This window comes from Natrix helvetica (genome assembly GCF_964273705.1).
Source record: "Natrix helvetica genome assembly, chromosome: 1".
NCBI lineage: Eukaryota > Metazoa > Chordata > Lepidosauria > Squamata > Natricidae > Natrix > Natrix helvetica.
In genome coordinates, this window is record NC_138548.1 from 332,116,557 (window position 1) to 332,131,251 (window position 14,695).

General features: G+C 44.3%; 1 protein-coding gene across 7 annotated transcripts in view; it reads left to right on the top strand.

Moving 5' to 3' along the window:
• Positions 1-5,557: 5,557 nt before the first annotated feature.
• MAGI1 (membrane associated guanylate kinase, WW and PDZ domain containing 1) overlaps positions 5,558-14,695 on the top strand; it is a 538,606-nt gene continuing 529,468 nt past the window's right edge. For all 7 annotated transcript variants that reach the window (XM_081934092.1, XM_081934093.1, XM_081934095.1 and 4 more), the window contains exon 1: positions 5,558-6,439. In XM_081934092.1, the coding sequence (XP_081790218.1) occupies positions 5,980-6,439 (460 nt within the window). In that variant the 5' untranslated portion in view covers positions 5,558-5,979. The remainder of the gene's footprint in view (positions 6,440-14,695) is intronic.

Sequence of the window (14,695 nt, forward strand, 5' to 3'; positions counted from 1 at the left end):
ACAGGCATGGGAGCTCCTATCTTCATTAAGCTGCTAGGATTTCTTTAATATCCAAACCGAGGAAGCGTCAGACAGCTGCTACAAATTACTGGGATATCTACTGACAGAAATAACTACCGGCAAACTGTGGCTTGCCCTGTTTCTTGTCTTAGATGAGTCTTTTATCCTTAGTTCCTTCTAAGCAAGGTTTAATGCAGAAACACACAGCAAATTGGTGTGGGAGAAGTTTTTTTTTTGGAGAAGTTATTACCGGGGACCTAGGAGATGGCATATTTCATATGTCATAAATTCCTTTCTATGTTCAAAAAGCAGAAGAATGGCGATGGAGTATCAACTCTGCGCACATGTGCATTTGGGCATAGTGTGGGCATAGAGATCCAATTAAAAAGCTGGTGAGGAACAAAGGCAGGGAGGGCGGCTACTCCACTAGTTCTCTCTATTCAAGAACCATTTGTTAGATCTTGTCTCCGGGGACTATTGTTTTTGTAATGTTATTAAGTGCCACTTGGCCCCTGAACAATAAATCAATAAATAATGAACTGGCAAATCCGTGACAATTATAGCTCAGATGCAGGTTTAAAAGAGAAGTGGACAGAAGTGGGGCTCACCAATAGGAACCTATCTGTTTTTTTTAAAAAAAAAAACCAGCAGAGAGAGGGGCAACAGCTTCAAAGGCCTTCATATCCTCTGTCCATGGTCTGGAAAATGATTTTGGGTAAAACATCAAATATCCCAGTGCTTTTTTTTTTTAAGCAAAAAAGACAACTCCTGGACAAGTCCGGCAATGAAACCTCAGAATAGCTGGAAATACTGAAATAATTGCAGCCAGCTGTTTTTCTGATGCATTGCTTTGATTACAGAGCACCTCTCAGTTTTTTTTAAAAAAAAGAATTTATGTAGAATGGAGACAAAGAACTACGGAAAGCACTAATGTCACACCGTGTATTACAGGCAGTCCTCGGCTTACGAACACAATTGAGCCCAAAATTCCTGTTCTTCCACAAGATGTTTGTTCGGTGAGTTTTGCCCCATTTTACCACCTTTCTTGCCTCAGCTGTTAAGTGAATCATTGCAGTTGATGTTAGTAAAATGGTTGTTAAGTGAATGTGGTTAGCATTGGCATTGGCATCCATCAGTCTCAAAAGACTATGGCAGGGGTGTCCAAACTTGGGAACTTTAAGACTTGTGGACTTCATGGCTGGCTGGGGAATTCTGGGAGTTGAAGTCCACAAGTCTTAAAGTTCCCAAGTTTGGACACCCCTGGACTATGGTATCGTGCTCTGGAAAGAGGTCAAAGCTGGAGTGTCCTCTCCAGAGCACGAGGCCTGGGTAGATTAATATGGAGGATAAGACTGTTACCCAAGCAGCAGATCCTCCCTCTCTGCGTCGCTGAAATAGTCCAATGGAACGGCAGAGCCAATATGATTGGTTGCAGCTGCGTCGCAGGAGTTACCAGAACATGGTTGTACACAGTCATGAACTGCTTCCGGGACTCCAGCTCCGGATTTTCAGGAATGTGGTTAGAAGGAGTCAGAAATGACTTAAAGGCATGTATCAATCAAACAAATTAGTTAACTACCCACCTCTGTTCTTCTAATTTTAACAACTAAGAACTTTCCATTTTTCCAGAAAATAAAATAAAATTGAGGTTCCCAAGGCACCAGATTGATGAGAAGCTATGTGCCCAATTATTTATTATTTTTAGGTAAACGAGCATTCTGTACTTTTGCATCAACATGCAAACAATGCTATGCTTGCCCAATCCATTCCTAATATTGTTCCAAATTAAAAAAAAACAAATCTTATTCCTACTTATGAATTACAGGTAGTCCTTGACTTACAACAGTTCATTTCGTGACCGTTCAAAGTTACGACGGAACTGAAAAAAGAGGCATGACCGTTTTTCACTGTTACAACCTTTGTAGCATCCCCATGATCCCGCGATCAAAATTCAGATGCTTGGCCACTGATTCATATTTATGACCGTTCCTTTGTCCCACGGTCATGTGATCACTTTTTGTGACCTTCTGACAAGCAAAGTCAATGGGAAAGCGAGATTCATTTAACGACCAAGTTACTAACTTATCAATGGCAGTGATTCACTTAACAACGGAGGCAAGAAAACTCATCTAATGGGGCACAACAGAAATTTTGAGCTAAAATTGTGGTCATAAGTCAAGGACTACCTGTATATCTCTAAACAAATATACATTTGATAAAACACCATGATGATGATGATGATGTGACAGGCTGCAAAAATGGAAAATATATATGCAGCTTTGCTTGTTTTGGGGCGCCCCCAGAGCACTCTACAAGCCTCCTAAGGGCTATTCATGCCCCTTTTTGGGGAGGAAAAACGGGTCTGTTTTCGCAATAAATGGCCTGTTTTGGGGAGGTTTGCAGAGTGCAAAAACTTTTTTTTTAATTCGCCTCTTCAAAACCTTGGTGCGTCTTATATTCTGAAAAATACGGTACCGGTTTAACTCCTTGGCAAATCCTGTATACAGTTAGTTCTCTACTTATAACAGTTCATTTAGTGACCAAAGTTACAATGATGCTGAAAAAGTAACATGACCGTTTCCACACTTACAAGGTTGACTTGAGCCTTCCATCCTTCCGAGGTGGGTAAAATATGCTGACTCTGTAAAACGCTTTGAGAGGGCTGTACGGAAGCCCCACCCCTACATCCACAGGCTGTTTTTCACAAAAACTGAGACTTTTTTTGCCTTTCCTCAGCCTCCAGCAGCACTCTGCAGGCTTTAGCAGGGCTGGGGCAAGGCAAAAACTTTTTTTTCTTATTTACCTCTTCGAAACCCTGGTGCGTCTTATACACTGATGCGTCTAATAGTCCGAAAAATAAAGTATATAAGTCTAAGTGCTATTGCTACAACCATTGCAGCATCCCCAGGGTCATGTGATCAAAACAGAGACGCTTCCGGTTCATATTTATGTTGGTTGCAGCGTCCTGTGGTTATGTGACCTCCTTCTGACAAGCAAAGTCAATAGGGAAGCCAGATTCACTTAACAACCGCATTGCTAACTTTAACAACTGCAATGACTCACTTAACAATTGTTCATTTATTTCATCAAGCATGTATAAGATAACAGATATAAGTATAAGCATGAATATGAATACAGGATATGGATACGAATTAGTGGGGACAGTAGGCAGGTTGGTGTGCATAAGCACACCGACAAGTAAAGTTAAGACAAGTAAAGTCTTAAAACAGGGCAAAACTTACTTAACAACTGTATTGCTGAGTAGCAGAAATGTTGGGCTCAATTGTGGTTGTTAAGTTGAGGAGTACCTGTAATTGCTTTTTCTGGTTTTGTTTACATCACATGTCCCAAACCAGTGGACTTCTTCTTGTTGATCATCACTTCCAACAGCTTTTATTTGAGCAAATAGTACATGGTAGCTATCTCTATCACATTTTTTTTTCAGAGTCCAGCTTTCACAGCCATATTGTATATCACCCCAAGAAAGACCATTGCTTTAACTATAATCCGGGTTGTCATGGAAATGGCTTTATCCTTCTTGATCTTGTCTGAGTTTTGCATTGCTTAGTTCTGTAGGATTAATCCCTTGACACTTCGATCACACTGTCCATCTGTGTTCATTTCTTGGGCCCAACATAACAAAACTCGATTTTTCCGCTTTTATTTTCACAATACATTTCCTTTGGATTAAAAAAGGGGATTTACCTGCATATCTCCAACTTTTTTCTGCTCTAATTTTTATTCCCAACTTTTTTTAACTTCCCCTGTGATAGTGGCAATGTTTTAATTCATTTGTAATACAGGTAGTCCTCGACTTACGACCAGAATTGAGACCAAAATTTGGTATTGTTTTGTGAGACATTGGTTAAGTGAGTTTTTCCCCATTTTATGGCCTTTCTTGCCCCTGTTGTTAAATGAATCATTGCAGTTGTTAAGTTAGCAATATGATTGTTGAGTGAATCTGGCTTCCCCATTGAATTTCCTTGTCAGTCGCAAAAGATGATCACGTGACACCAGGACACTGCAACCATCATAAATAGAGGTAGTCCTCAACTTACACCAGTTCATTTAGTCACCATTGAAAAAAGTGACTTCTGACAATTTTTCATACTTACGACCATAGCATCCTCCTCATGGTCACATGATCAAAATTCAGATGCTTGGAAACTGGTTCATATTTATGACGGTTGCAGTACCTTGGGGTCATGTGATCCACTTTTGCAACCTTCTGACCAGCAAAGTTGAGGGGGGAAGCCACATTCACTTAACAACCATGTTACTAATATAAGAACTGCAGTGAATCACTTAATAACTATGGCAAGCTGTCAAGGAATAGACATTCTTCCATTCCCCACCATCCAGTCAGAGATGAAGAAGCTTCTTGGATGAGAAATGAAACGTCTTCAAAGAAAACCCAGGAAATCCAGTTGCCTCTTGGAAAACAAAAAGCACCTTTGGGACATCCTCTAACCCCCACAGCTTCAACCCTTAAACTGTCTCCGGTGGACCTTTCCCCATTCCTAAGAGGTCCGTAAAGGGGTGTGCACAAGCGCACCAGCGTGTCCCTTTCCTACTGTTCCCATCTATTTGTATTCATTTATTTCATTCTGGAGAACTGGTAGCGGAAATTTTGAGTAATTTCGGAAAACCGGTAAATATCGCCTCTGACTGGCTCCTGCCCCATCTATTCTCTGCCGCCCGAGTCCCAGCGGATCAGGAGGAAATGGGAATTTTGCAGTAACTTTCCCCTGCCACGGCAAGCCACGCCCACCAAACCAGTAGTAAACATTTTTGAATCCCACCACTGGTTCATATGTATGTTTATATTTATACCTGCTATCTTGTACATCTTGACAAACTAATAAATAAAAATACAAATACAAATACAACCATGTCCTGGATGCCTGAGAATATCCATAGACATACTACAACACTTTATTTTATGAAACATGGGCACCCCGTAACAAGCAGCAACCCCCCCCCCCAAAAAAAAAACTTCCACAGAAGTCTGCCGAAGCAGAACGCCAAATATTTCTACGAGGTTAGAAATATAACCTCGTAGGTTTATGGTCCATAAAGCCCCAAGTCATTGTTGAAGGAGATCCTTTTATTACGTGCAATAAGGACAGTTAAGTCTACAACCACGTTAAGTAACACACAGACACACACACACACAGAAACACACAGACAGACCGCTGGAAACGAGAAGTCAACTTTTACGCATTGTGATAGGCTCAGAAACAAGGGGCAGGTTAGGAAAACAAAGAAGACGCCCCTTTACAAAAAAAGAGACGAAAACAACAACAAGCAAACAACTGGGTATTAGCCGGATCCGCTTTCTGGGCACATTCCCCTTTGGGGAAGGAGAGTGTTATTTTCATACAGAGAAGCGCCACCAAACGCACGTGGCCCCAGAGCGCGCCCGCGACCGCGCGCGTGCTCACCCTCCCGCCCGCCTTAGCAGCGAGGATCCCAGCTTTCCTCGGCTGGGCGGGGCCTAGAGCAAGGAGGGGGGCGGAGAGTCGGCCGGGCGCCTGCGCCAAGCCGTTCCTATCGCTACTCCGGAGCTTTCTGCTCGGTCTTGGTGGAATCGAGCCCGAGCGAAATGTAACAAAACAAGCGGCGTCTTTTCTATTGGCTTAAAGGAGCCGCGGTCGGACGGTCGATCGGTCGATCGGAGCCCCTCGGAGGAGAGAAAAGTAGCAAAGAAAGGTGGCAAAGAACGGCGGCGCCAGGTGTGGGGCGAAGGATCCGGGACCGGGCGCTTGCCCGGGGAAAGAGACGAAGAGAACCTGCAGGGATCCGCGCAGGGGGAAAAAAGCCCTTAGGAGGAGACGCGGGACAGGACGACCCGGTGGTTACGATGGGAACCTCGCTGGAGGCGCCGGTGGAAGAGGCTGCGGGCATGAACCGCGCCGAGTCACTTCGGTGATGGCTTGAGCGAAGCGGCTGGAAAGTTGCCGGAGAGCTTTTTGCTCTATGCCCGGCCGGTCGGGATCCCTTGCCCGGAGCAGCCCCGCGGTGGACGTCGGGTTTCCAGTCTCGGTCCCTTCCCCCCACCCGCCCCTCTCCCGGTGCAAAACCCCCCTCCCTTCCTTTTGCGCGCAACTTGGCGACCTGAGCGCCATGTCGAAAGTGATCCAGAAGAAAAACCACTGGACGGCCAAAGTGCACCAAGCCACGGTCAGCCGCAATGCTCAGGGCCAGCTCGGGGTCACCGTCCTCGGCGGAGCGGAGCACGGAGAGTTTCCTTATGTCGGGGCGGCCGAGGTCGAGGGGGAGGCGGCGCTGCCCGGAGACAACGGCGAATGCAAACTTGGCGAAGGGGAGCTACTCTTGGAGGTGCAGGGTGTCCGGGTGTCGGGGTTGCCCCGCTACGACGTGCTGGAAGTTATCCGGTGTTGCAAGGAGCCCATTGTTTTCAAAGCCGTCAGACAAGGTGAGAGAGGGAGAGAGGCGGGCCGCTTGGCAGGACTTTGGTGCGGACTTCCAGATGGGGTGGGGGGCGCTGCGCCGCAGGAACCTTTGCCTTTATTGTTTGCTGCCCTCTGCGACAGGGACGAGGGTCTGTGAAGGAGGGTTGTCCTGAAGCTTTTGGGGGGTGAAGTTGTGAGACACCTCCCAACCATTTTCACGGGGTGGGTGGGGGAAGAGGCTTTATTCCCTGCACACCGGCTGCGGAGACCTGCCTGAATGGAGTGTTTTTCTGGTCGACAGGCAGGACAGCAACGCTTAGACGGCCCTTTTCTCCCTTTGGTGGATTCATGTTCTCTGAAATACAGATTAACAGAGTTGGAAGGGGCCTTGCAGGTCATCTAGTCCAACCCCCTGCCCAAGCAGGAGACCCTACAGCTGCCTCTACCTAGGATCAAACTCACAACCTCCTGATTGTGAGGCCAGAGCTCCACCTCTAAATATCTGATGGGTGGTTGTTTGTTATTAAAACGAAAGCATTCCCATCGTGTTTGCCTCAACCATCCATCCCGTGGGACTTCTAGCTCCTAAGGGTGCCTGGGAGTTAGGAACCCGCTCTTCCCAGACTTTTAAACCCTGGATCTTTAGGTAAACTGGCATTCTGCCAAGGCATCAAGCCAGCGAAGGACTTTCATTGGTTGCTGGATCTGCAGGGATCTTAAGTTGCCTAGGGGTTCTGACTGACCAGTCCTGATGGGCTCCTAAAAGTGTTTGGTTTTTATTGTATGGTTCTGACAGATTGTTAGGGTTGACTCCTGAACTAGTTTGATTGCTTCGAATCAAGCTTGTTGGACTTGGAGTCAGGGATCATTTGCATGTGATTTAATTTTTAACCTTTGTATTTTGAAGTATGAGCTATGGTTTCACTTTAGGAGTCCCTCCTGTAATGTACATGGCTGAAATCCCAGACCTGCTAAAGCTGTAATCTAAAAACTAGCTTAGTTCTCCAAAGATTGACATCTTTTCTGCAGCGTGGAGCTGCAGATCCCTATTGGGCTCATAAAGAATGGTGGCAAGCCTTAAAAAAAAAAAGCCCCCAAGAGTCAGACAAGTTTAATTTCTACTTGGCTCCAACTTGGGTAGCTTTCTTATATCTTTTGAAAGTAACAAGATTCTTTGGTGCCCTTAAAATGGTATAGACGTATCATTGCATAGCTTTTGTGGAGTGCATGTCATGGAATGCATGTTAAGTCGGTAGGTTTATCCTTGTCCAATTCTTGGAAATTTGTAGTGTCTGTCTTAGAAAAGGCTGGATTTTCCCTTACTGGGCAATTTTTGTCCCTTGGCTTGGATGCAAAAGGTTCTTGGTCTTCCATTTGTCACTTTGGCAAAGCAAAGAAACACTTTTTTTTTTCTGTGTAATTTGAAAGATGTGCTTTCTCCCAGGTCCGCTTTGCAGTACATAGCCGGACCTGGCAGATGAAGGATGTGGTGAAATGTTGGTCTTTAAAAAAAAAAAGGGAAGGGAAGTGTAGCTTCTTGGAGAAGAAAATTGTTAGGTAACGCTGGGTGTGCGTAAGCTTCAGATGTTTATCAGATTCCAGTTAGGACTTTATCTTTTAGCTAGCCAGGCAAGGAATAGGAAAGTTTAATTTGTTTGAGTGACTTCTGAGTCATTTAGCTTTTTTTTTTTTAACACTCCAAAATAATGCAGCTTTTCTACCTTTCTTTTTCCAACAATTTCTGCACATTCTGTTTCTGAGGATTTGAAGGTGAAATGAATTGATTTGTTTTCTTTCCTCCTGGACTGTAAAGTTGCACTGGGCAGAGCCACCTTCACATAACATTTATTGTTGTCTCTTTTGTTTTGTGGTTAATGCAGCCAGCAGTCAGTCTAGTCCAGTGATGGTGAAACTTTTAGGCACAGAGTGCCGAAAAGGGAGTGCTCACGATCATCTGGCCTGCAACGTGAAGAGGAGCTGCCCAGGGGGCATGTGCGCGCCGGAAACGCGTGCCAGCCAGCTAGTCTACTGGTTGCTGGCGTGCATGTGGACGCAATGATCAGCTGGCCTGTGCGCAAGCTCACACCAGAAAACAGAAAACCTGCTCTTCCAGTTTCTGGCACTGCCGCACACACAAAGTCCAGTGGATTGTCGCACTCACATGCGCGCCAGAAACCCAGAAGAGGAACGGGCCGTGTGTGCCAGGTGACATGGCTCCGCATGCCACTTCAGGCACCCATGCCATAGGTTTGCCATCATGGGTCTAATTCCTCTTCCTTTCCCCTTATCTTGGCATTATTAAAGGAGCTGAATAAATCTACAGAGCAGAAGTAGAAAGGACCAGAAGCAATATGTTTTGTTTGGATATTGGACATCAGTTGAGAGAAATGCATTCACTTGAGACACCTGAGTCGCTGTTTCTGTCCTTTTCCCCCTCTTCTACTTGTGGATCTTATATTTCTCTCTCATACATCTAGATGTTTCTACTCTTGGACCTAACTTACAGGTAGTCCTCGACTTACGATCATAATTGAGCCGAAAGTTTCTGTTGTTAAGTGAGACATTTGATAAGTGAATTTTGCCACCTTTCTTCCTACAGTTTCAACCAATTTCGTTGTAGACATGATGTACAATAAAGGCTATACTATACTATATTAAGTGAATCACCGCAGTTGATAAATTACTAATCCAGTTGTTAAGTGAATCTTACTTCCCCACTGACTTTACTTGTCAGAAGGCCACAAAAGGTGATCACATGACCTTGGGACGCTGCGACCATCATAAATACGAACCAGTTGCCAAGCATCTGACTTTTGATTACATGATGCTGCAGAGGTCGTAACTGCGAAAAACGATCATAAGTCACTTTTTTCCAGTGCTGTTGTAACTTTGAATGGTCACTAAATCAACTGGGGTAAGTTGAGGACTACCTGTACATCCCTATCCCCTTGGTCTATAAGTAACACAGAGAGTTAGATGTTCTTGTCCAACATGCATTCAAACATATATGATCTTGCCAATGTTTTCTTCAGCTCTGAATGGGGAATTTCCAGACCAGGTGGCAACTTCTGTCAAAGAGCCAAACAAATATTCCCTCGACTGGACTTTGGAGGAATTTTTGAGCGAAAGAGGAAGGCTTCTCCTATGGCGAAGTATCCCTTTGAATTGGAACATTTTAATTCTTCTGCTGAAGGATGACTAAGGTCTGTGTATGTGAGGGTTTTTTTCCCCAGTGGAAGCATGTGATTGCCAGCTGCCTTCTTTTTTTTACGTCAAAAGGATGGCATAGACTTTGCATGGAGAATGGATTATTTTCTCTCCCCTTCTCCCCCACCCCAGACTGCTGCCTGCCAGGAATGGGTTATTTTCAGCTTTACTGAAATCCCAAACATTCCTTCAAATAAGAAACTCCCCTAGCAACAGGATGCCTCTGGATCGCTCCTAGTCTGTGCAAAAATACATTTTCATGTTTTCTGCCTTGGGCTGTTCAGATCTCAGTGGGCACCTTCAACAGTAAGTAGGAACTCTTGATGAAAGAAGTTGGAAGATAGGTAACCTGTGGCTCTTCAACTGAATTATATCAACCAATGTCGCTCACTGTCGGCCATCTTGATTGGGATGGTTGGGAGATAATCGTTCCTCAGGAGCAGCACGGCTTTGAGTTCTTACCCTGGAAGCCCCGATTGAGTCTTGGCTGTCCACCAGATTGATAGCAAGAGAGTTAGCAACCTTGATAAGAGAGAATTGTTTGTTCTTGAAGGGATACTTCAGCTGTTGGTGGCCGTACCTGAGCATCTAGCAAGTTGCTTATCTGCCATGTGGATTTTATCCATTTTTTAGAAGTATAAATTTATATAATTTGTATTAAGCATTTTGATTGTAATAGTAAAATCTAATCCAAACTAAACCTAAAGAACAGAAGGGAGTAAAATGCGCAAAAAAGGGGGAAAAAAAAGAAGAAAAAGAAAAGACACATTCTGGCGAGAGAGAAGTCCCTGAAGAGTCCGAAAGCTCAGAAGACTAAACTCTGGTCCCAGTGACCGATCCAGATTGGATCCTGAAACATTGTCCTGGGACACATACAGTATATTTGCCTTCATTCGTGAAAAAGAAAAATAATATAAGAAAAAAGAGAAAAGAAATATATAGAGGAGTAGCCTCCAACTCCACAAGTATAAACAAACGTAGTGACTCTTTGCCTCCCCCCCCCCCGCTCTAGATTATAAACATTTATCTCTTCATCCCATATCCCATCTCCTAGCTATAAACAAATCCATAATATATTATCTTTTCAAGCCTGGTGTCAACAGAAAGTCCATAAAGGATAGCCAAAAATAACAACCTATCTTGTTTTAACCTTGATCAAAGGAACCGCTTTATGTTCCTTCCTTTTGCTTCGAACAATCTTAATCTTTAGTTCATTCAAATATTGTCATAAGACTTGAATTTTTTTGTCTCATGCACAGGCTTTAACAAGCATTTTCTGAAAATACAATAGGAAAAATTAATCCAAGTCACTGTCTTGGTTTTCATTTGTATTTCCTTTTAAAATTTTTAAAATTTATTTTTATAAAATTTATAAAATTTCATTGGATTTAAAATCTAACACCCTTTTCTAAATCATTCTTTTGGACTGTCAGATGTACATCAACTTTCAATACTATCTATCTTATCAGCTATTTTTTTCTCTACATCTGTCATTTCCTCAATAAAGTCTTTTGGACATAGGCTGACCATAGAAGCATACACTGATATTTTCTGATTCTGTTCTTCAGATGTCTTCTTCAATATTTTCAATGTCACAATGTTTTTCCAACATTTAATAAACTTGTAAATCTTTACCTAAAAAGTTTAGTCTCCTCTAATGAACAATTTTTGAAATCATTACATTATTCATTTTTGTTTTGTCTTATAGAAACCAAAACAGAATAGATTTCCCAAGAGAAGCTGTTTGTTTTTTATAATTAATTCCAAAACCTTATTGTAAAAGTTTCAGTATTTCAATTTTATGTGGACCTTTAGTCCATTTATAACTTTCTACGATCAAAATCTTATTCATCTGTTTATTTCAGATTCTTTAATTTGTTAAGCATACGCATATCCCCCCCCCCCCCTTTCAGGATTGAAGGCAGACTCACCTGGCATTTTCAGACATGGTGTTCTGAAGGTCTCTCATAGCTTAGAAGTAATTGATGAGCAGTTTCCAAAAGTAATTAGAAAGTAAGCTTTGGGAACTTAGCATCCTTTAAAAATCCCCACCGTGGTTGCAAGGAAGATGTTTAAATTATATTGTCTCCAGTACTCAGCCTGGGCACAATTGTTGTCTTGCAGTCTCCTTATGAGAAACAGTTTTCTAGACTAGTGGTCCCCAACCTGTGTAGGACTTGCAACTGGATTGTGGAAATGTCCAAGAAGCACGCAGGCATCCTCACTTGCACGAGTAGTGGACAAGTCGTAGTGCTCCATTTAAGTGAGCTGCAGGCATGTGTGCATGCCATTTATGGAAATGGAGTTACACGCATGTGTGCATACTTGCTGGCTATTCACACGGAACCATCCCCTCACCCTACCCCCGCCACTGCCAGTTCGCAAAGCTGGAAATGTTGAGGAACTCTGGTCTAGACCACATCTGGGCAAATCTCCTTATCCCGGGAGGTTCCAGGAAGCCAATCTACTCACTGGTTTCTTTGCTATGGTTGTTGGCTTTTGGAGAGCTGCCTTGTATTTGAAATACTTCTCCTGGAAGAGCTATTTTATCCATATAGATATGAGGAAAATGGTTTGACTTGCACTTATGGTCATCTGGATAATATGTTGTAAACTGCTGTTAACTGTATTAATTAAAAAGTGTGTCTATAGGACTGGACCCTAATGGTCTTTAAAGTTTAGAGACCACATGAATAAACCCAACCAATCTTTGGACCAGTCTTCCTAATTCTGATGATCTGGACAGTTACTGGGATTAGATGGAACTCTCACATTTCTAGCCAGCGTATGGTTTTGTTTGTTTGCTTACTTGTTTATCAGAGTAGGCGAGTACTGAGAATTTTAAGTCCAGCTGGAGGATGTGAGGTTGGAGAAAGTTCATGATGGCTAAGTCATTATGACAGAACTCAGGCTTGTTTTAATGAAAATGAATAAATTTTGTCAGGCATTTTTTTTAAAAAAATACACAAAATGTACTTTTGGAAGGCTTGAGCAGTTTGAATTGTAATTTAGAGCATCACTATTGGTTAAATCCTTGCCGTATATAATATTAAAAGAATGTCTGGGTTTTGTTTTACCCCCAAATAGTTTTTTTTTAATGGAGTTTGTATCTAGAGGATTCATGTGTGCATTGAAGAATCCGAACTGCATTACAGTGGTTGCAATCTAGATCTGCACACAGTTTGCTACGTTTTCTGTAATGGCTTGGTGTTCATTATGGCTTAGAGGTTAATGCAAATGCAACGTTTTTCTAACTCTCTAACATTTTTTGTGGGGTTCACCCAAATGCATTGAACCACAAGTCAACAAATCACACTTGGTAGTATTAGTGCTAGGAAAGCAGCAAGCTTCTTCAAAACCTCTAGAACATTTTAGCCTGGTTTGCATAAATTGAAAAGTGTCCTTACGGTTTATTTGATTTGTTGATTTTTTCAGACTATTGGAGTTTTTTTTTAACCACTTGACATATTTGTACTAACATGCTTTATGACTTCATGTGTGAATCTACTTTATTGTAATTCAGTAAACCTTAGTTAAGCAAATGAGGACTTAGCAAAGTGTGGCTGTTTCTTTCCCAATCAGTATCCATTGTTATCCTAATGGTGAAAACAATCAACCAAAGTAATGGCTGGTTTCTAAATTGCAGGTACTCCATCACTGGAGGCGTTTGAGAAGAGACAGGACCAGTGGTGGGTTCCTGCCGGATCGCACCGGATCGCGCGCTCCCTTTCGGCACTGAACCCGGAAGTACGTTCTTGCCCCACCCCTGGCGACGGGACGACGCTTGCCTGCGCTCCACCAGCTCGGCTGGGACCGGAGACGTTTCCTCAGCGGAGCGGAGCGCCTGAAAGGGACGCAGGCTCAGCCTGCCAGGCTGCCACCGCTCCACTGAAGACAATGCTGAGCAGAGAAACGTCTGCGGTCCCAGCCGAGCTGGTGGAGCGCAGGCAAGCGTCGTCCCGTCGCCAGGGGCGGAGCAAGAACGTACTTCCGGGTTCAGCGCCGAAAGGGAGCGGGCGATCCGGTGCTATCCGGCAGGAACCCACCACTGGACAGGACAGACATTTGTCTGAAATGTTATAGGGCAGAGGTGTCAAACTCAAGGCCTGAGGGCCAGATATGGCCTAGCGGGTGCTTAGATCTGGCCCATGGGGCTGCCTTAGAAAAGGCAAAGGATCAGCCTTTGGTGCCTCTAGCAAGAACGGAGCCCGGGAGGGCCATGTGCCTCCTGCCGTCCTCTGCCAGTGAAAACGGAGCTTGGGGGGGAAAGCATGCTGCCCCCTCGAGTTCCGTTTTCACTGGCAGACGGCAGCAGACATTATTGCAGCTGAAAATGGAGCTCTGGAGCTCGTTTTTGCTGACAGAGCGCTCAGGTCACCACAGACACCCCCAACACGAGTGATGTCAAGCTGGCCATTCCCACCCTGGCCCTGGCCCCCGCCCCCGAGGTCAAACACAACCTTGATGGTTGACCTTCAATGAAATTGAGTCTGACACCCCAGGTATAGGGTCTCCTGCTTGAGCAGGGGGTTGTGCTAGATGACCTCCCAGGTTCCTTCCAACTCTATTATTCTATGTTTCTATGTTTAACTTCAGCCAGTGCAGAGTGATTTAGTGTCAGAATTTGAACAGAGGTTCAGAAGTATGCTATAGTGCAGTGATGGCGAACCTATGGCACGCATGCCACAGGTGGCACGCAGAGCCATTTGTCAGGGCACGTGAGGCGTTGCCCTGTGATCTGGCCAGCGCGCATGTGCGTGCTGGCCAGCTGAGTTCACCATTTTTAAAAGCCATTTTTTCGCCCTCCCCAGGCTCCAGAGGCTTTATAGGAGCCTGGGGAGGGCGAAATGAGCCTCCCCTGCCCCCCCGGAGGCCCCCCGGAGGCTTCAGGGACCGTCCGGAGGCTTCCCTGAAGACTTCGGAATGCTTAAAATGACCCTCCGAGCAAACCGGAAATCCGGTTTGCTTGGAGGGTCGTTTTGAGCGCTCCAAATGTGTCAGGGAAGCCTCCAGACCGTCCCTGAAGCCTTCGGAACGCTTAAAACGACCCTCCGAGCAAACAGGAAATCCCT